This window comes from Phyllostomus discolor, chromosome 10, assembly GCF_004126475.2.
Source record: "Phyllostomus discolor isolate MPI-MPIP mPhyDis1 chromosome 10, mPhyDis1.pri.v3, whole genome shotgun sequence".
NCBI lineage: Eukaryota > Metazoa > Chordata > Mammalia > Chiroptera > Phyllostomidae > Phyllostomus > Phyllostomus discolor.
In genome coordinates this window covers 86,362,196-86,366,773 of record NC_040912.2, presented here as the reverse complement: position 1 = coordinate 86,366,773, position 4,578 = coordinate 86,362,196, and the positions used below count along the sequence as shown (strand labels likewise).

Sequence of the window (4,578 nt, the reverse complement as noted above, 5' to 3'; positions counted from 1 at the left end):
CTGTCTTCTCATCTCCATTTCTGTGCAGCACGGGCATGAAGGCAAAGGGACTGCCCCCATACCCCCCACCACCTGCAGCTCTAAGGAGGAAGGGGTAGAGAGGGGCGAGTGAGGCAGAGGGACCAGAGCTGCGGGGGGCCCTCCGCAGTCCCACCCTGCCTGCACCTCCAGGACAGCTGGGCTTCTCTCCTGCTCACCCTGCCGCCACACCACCTGCCAAGGAACAGGCTCTCAACAAAAAGAGGTTTGTTACATGTTCACCAGACCAAAGAGTGGCCAAAAAAGGGTGAGGGCTCTGAAACAAGGGAAACGATTCTGCCTCTCTTAGACCCACCCAGAAACCCATCCTACCCATCTCCCTGCACACCACAAGCATCTGTTAGGAGACACTCCCATCGCATGACACTGATAAACATAAGTCCTCAGAATTCTCTTCTCCAAAAGGAGCTCCAGGAAGCACAACCCAGGCTCTCTGCATTCCTTCCAGCTCTTCCTGCAACCGTGACCCTGACCCAGCTTTACTGCTGGTGTCCTCTGTGGGAAAAGGCTAGGACACATTCCCCTCCCACAGTGATTATACACTGTGACGCAAAGTCACCGAGAAGAAGTAATAGTCGAGCTCACCATTAAAATCAATATAAGGGTATTAGGAAATTGAGAGAGATCATTAATAACGATGGGAAAAGTCAAACCTCCCCCTCCAGTGTGCATGGCCTTGAATTCCTCAGCACCCCACGTTCCCCCACACTCCGCAGAGGTTTCCAGCAGGCACAGCCGACCAGCAGGGTATCAGTGTTTTGCAAACGCTGCCTGCAAGTGAGGCGCCGGCAGTTCTGGAGCGCACTGCTCACTCAGAAAGGCGAGTGGGAACAGACACACGTCGCCGTTCATGAACACGAAGGGCCAGGCTGTTCCGGATGGGACCTGCGAGCCCCCCACTACCGGCCCCTGCTCCCTGAGGGTCTGCCTCAGCGCCCGGCACACATGGGTCCCTGCTTCAGACTGCATCAACATGGACTGGCTGCCACCAGTGACTTTCTTTTGTAATGCTCACCCGAGGACGGGCTTACTGGTTTTAGAGAGAGAGGCAGGGAGAGAGGAGAGGAGAAGGAAAGAGGGAGATGGAGAAGAGATGCAGAGGGAGAGAGGCATCGCTGTGAGGGAGAAACATTGATCGGTGGCCTCCGGTAAGCACCAGAATGGGCACCAACCCACTACCTGGGTGCGTGCCCTGCCCTGACTGGGAGGGAACCCCCACCCTGCCTGTGTGTGGGGGGGCGGAGCCACCCTGCCAGGCCCCCAGTGACCTTTTCACAGCCTCATTTGGGGTCCTGAGAAACTCTGGGTGCAGCCCCAGGAAGGCGGACTCTAATTTTCTGTGAGTAGGTGAGCCCCTCACCACCACCCCCCAGTTTAATCTTTCTCTTTGAAATTATGGGGTTGTATTAGGGGATGATCTCTAAATTCTTCACCTGCTTCATGTTTCTGTGATTCTGTGACACATGACGACAGAAAGCAACTCAGAAGTGACAGCAGAGGGTGGGAGGAGGGAACCTGCCTTGGGGGGCTCAGGCGAGGGTGACACCCTCCTCCTGGGTACCCGGGCCCCTCGGAATGGTAACTGGAGCTTGACGGCAGGGACTTCTCTGTGGATGGAGGGCATGAGCGATGCATTGAAAGAAAGGGCCTAAAATCCAGGCTGTTTGGAAAGAGCATGCTGAGAAAGCAACTGTAAGAATCCTAGTCCAGGGGGTCTGAAAATCTGCACTATGTTCCCTAACAAGACACCCCTCCCACCCTCTAACTTCCCCCTGGCCCCCAATCTCCCAGCAGGGCCAGAGGGGCAGCACCCCACAAGCTCACCCTCCCCTCCTTTCTCTCCCACAGTGCCTGTGGGCGGGCGGGTGCATGGACAGCCCCAGCAACGCCACCGTGCCCCGAGGCTTCCTCCTTCAGGGCTTCTCTGAGTTCCCGCACCTGAGGCCTGTGCTCTTCCTACTGCTGCTGGCCGTGCACCTGGCCACCCTGAGCGGGAACCTGCTCATCCTGGCGGCCGTGGCCTCTGTGCCCACCCGGCCGCCCATGCTGCTGTTCTTATGCCAGCTGTCAGCCATCGAGCTCTGCTACACTCTGGTGGTGGTGCCCCGCTCCCTGGCCGACCTGGCCACCCCCAGCCAGGGCAGGGGCAGCCCCATCTCCTTCCTGGGCTGTGCTGTGCAGATGCAGATGTTCGTGGCGCTGGGCGGGGCCGAGTGCTTCCTGCTGGCTGCCATGGCCTATGACCGCTATGTGGCCATCTGCCACCCACTGAGCTATGCAGCTCTGGTGACCCCCGGGCTGTGCATGCGACTCGCCCTGGCCTGCTGTCTTGGGGGGCTGGCAGTGTCTGTGGGGCTCACAGTGGCGGTCTTCCACCTTCCTTTCTGTGGCTCCCACTTGCTTGTGCATTTCTTCTGTGACATCACAGCGCTGCTGCATCTGGCCTGCACACGGAGTTATGTGGATGAGCTGCCTCTGCTGGGTGCCTGCCTGGTGCTGCTGCTGCTGCCCTCCACACTCATCCTGGCCTCCTATGTCGCCATTGTCACTGCCCTGCGCCGCCTGCGCTCCTCCACGGGCAGGCACAAAGCCGCCTCCACCTGTGCCTCACACCTGGCTGTCACCTTCCTGCACTATGGCTGTGCCACCTTCATGTATGTGCGTCCCAAGTCCAGCTACTCCCCGAGGCAGGACCGCACCCTGGCACTCATCTACACCAACATCACCCCGCTGCTCTACCCGCTCATCTACAGCCTGCGCAACCGGGAGATCACCGCTGCCATCCGCAGGGTGCTGGGGCGGTGGCGGCCGGGCCAGGCACAGGCGCACACTGTGCGTGAACCCTGAGAGCAGACGGGGCTAGGCCAGAGTGGACAGGTCCGCTCTGTCAAGGTCTGGGCACCAGGTGGTGTCAGCATCAGCAATGCCACCAGGGGGGACTCAAGGACCGCATTCAGGAAAGAGAACCTGGAAACATGTCCACAGAAGGACAGCCTCCCAGCATCCTCCACTGTCCCAGGAGGAACAGCCAAAGACAGCGCCGCACAGACCCGAAACCTGCCTCCGGCGCCTCCACGAGCACCTGCTGAGTCCTTCCCACGCCCTGGGGCCTGCAGGACGCTGGGCTTGCAGCGATGCACGGAGCCCAAGGCGTGGCCGCAGGGAGCTCCCAGGCAAGACAAGCACGGATGTTCAAACGTGTTCGTGTCAGCACTCCAAGACTCAGCAAAAGGTTACAAGTTGTTCACACACCAACGTGGGGCCGACTAACACACTGTGGCTCATCCCCATAATGGAATCCTACGCAGCGGCCAAACAGAAGGAGAAGGAAGGGGCGGAGGAGGTGGACACGTCTCATCACACATGGAAGCATCTCTCACACATGGGAAACGAAAAAGCGAGGTGCGTAACAGTACGTATTAAGGCGTCACCCTTGACTCTGGCCTTGTCCTTGCCGTGTCCGCTCCCGGAGGGCTCCTCCCGCGCACCTTCCACAGCCCGGCGCCCTGTCCCTCGGATGCCATCTGAACTTAAAGACTGACCGCTCACAGAAGAGGCCTGCACTGGTCGCCCTGTATAACATCACCTCTCTGCCTGCTTTCACATCGTCACGCTTTAACTCTCAGGCATCGCTCATTACTGGGAATTGTCTGACACTCTTCGCAGTGTTTCAGTTGCCTGCTCCGCCCACAGGATATGAACTCCGTGAAGTTCATCCACTTCGTTCCCTACTTCGTACGCACCGCCGGCTCAGGGGTGAGGGAACCAGTGAGTAACTCAGTGCTGTGGTACGATAGCATTTACACATATGAACACACAGAGTGCAGTGTGTGTGCATGCCGTGTGCGCTCATACCTGTCCTACGTGATTTACACACACACACACACACACACGTAACCAAGTTCAGAGTCTAAGGAACTGAGGGACAGAGGCTGGACAGACCTTTACTTTCATTGAATACTTTCCTTATATACAGGTGTGTGTTATTCAATAAATACTTACAAAATAAACATAAAAGTTAAGCAGAGGAAGAGGAGTTGTTTTTTTTCTTAAAGAGCAATCAGAAAACTCGGAGAAAAGCCAAGGTCACATGGGGTCATGGAAACCAAGGAAAGGAAGGAGTGAGCGGCAGCGCCAAAGACACCGCCACTTCTAGAGTGCTGCGATGCTGGAGCCAGAGATGGCGGCAGAGAGGCCGCATCCAGCCCAAACAGCACCAGATTCCCCTGTGCCAACCTCGGCCAACCTCGGGCAAAGAGCTGGCAGCCAAACAGCAGGCTGTTTACAATATTATATATTGTAAATAGCAAGCTGGTTGTCCAACTAAAAATTGTTATTAAATTAATCCTCTACATGGCAAAAATATATATATTAAATTATTATAAACTTTTAACATAACTTAAAGTAATAAAATACCCCGATGCCCAATAAACAGTGAAAAGAACCCAATAAACAAAAAAAAAAAACCACACACATATGGATCATAAAAATGCAACTTGATATACAAACTTGACTTTTAAAGATCTATTCTAGTTTTAA

The 4,578-nt window shown here is 55.8% G+C and overlaps 1 protein-coding gene across 1 annotated transcript; it reads left to right on the top strand.

Moving 5' to 3' along the window:
* The first annotated feature begins 1,873 nt into the window (after positions 1-1,873).
* Positions 1,874-3,681, top strand: LOC114507394 (olfactory receptor 10AC1). Its single transcript, XM_028525228.2, has one exon. The coding sequence runs from the start codon at positions 1,909-1,911 to the stop codon at positions 2,884-2,886; it is 978 nt and encodes a 325-aa protein (XP_028381029.2). The 5' UTR covers positions 1,874-1,908; the 3' UTR covers positions 2,887-3,681.
* Positions 3,682-4,578: the final 897 nt, after the last annotated feature.

What these genes read in the sequence shown, in the direction of transcription:
- LOC114507394 (XM_028525228.2), top strand. Translation starts at nt 1,909, where the DNA reads ATGGACAGCCCCAGCAACGCCACCGTGCCCCGAGGCTTCCTCCTTCAG.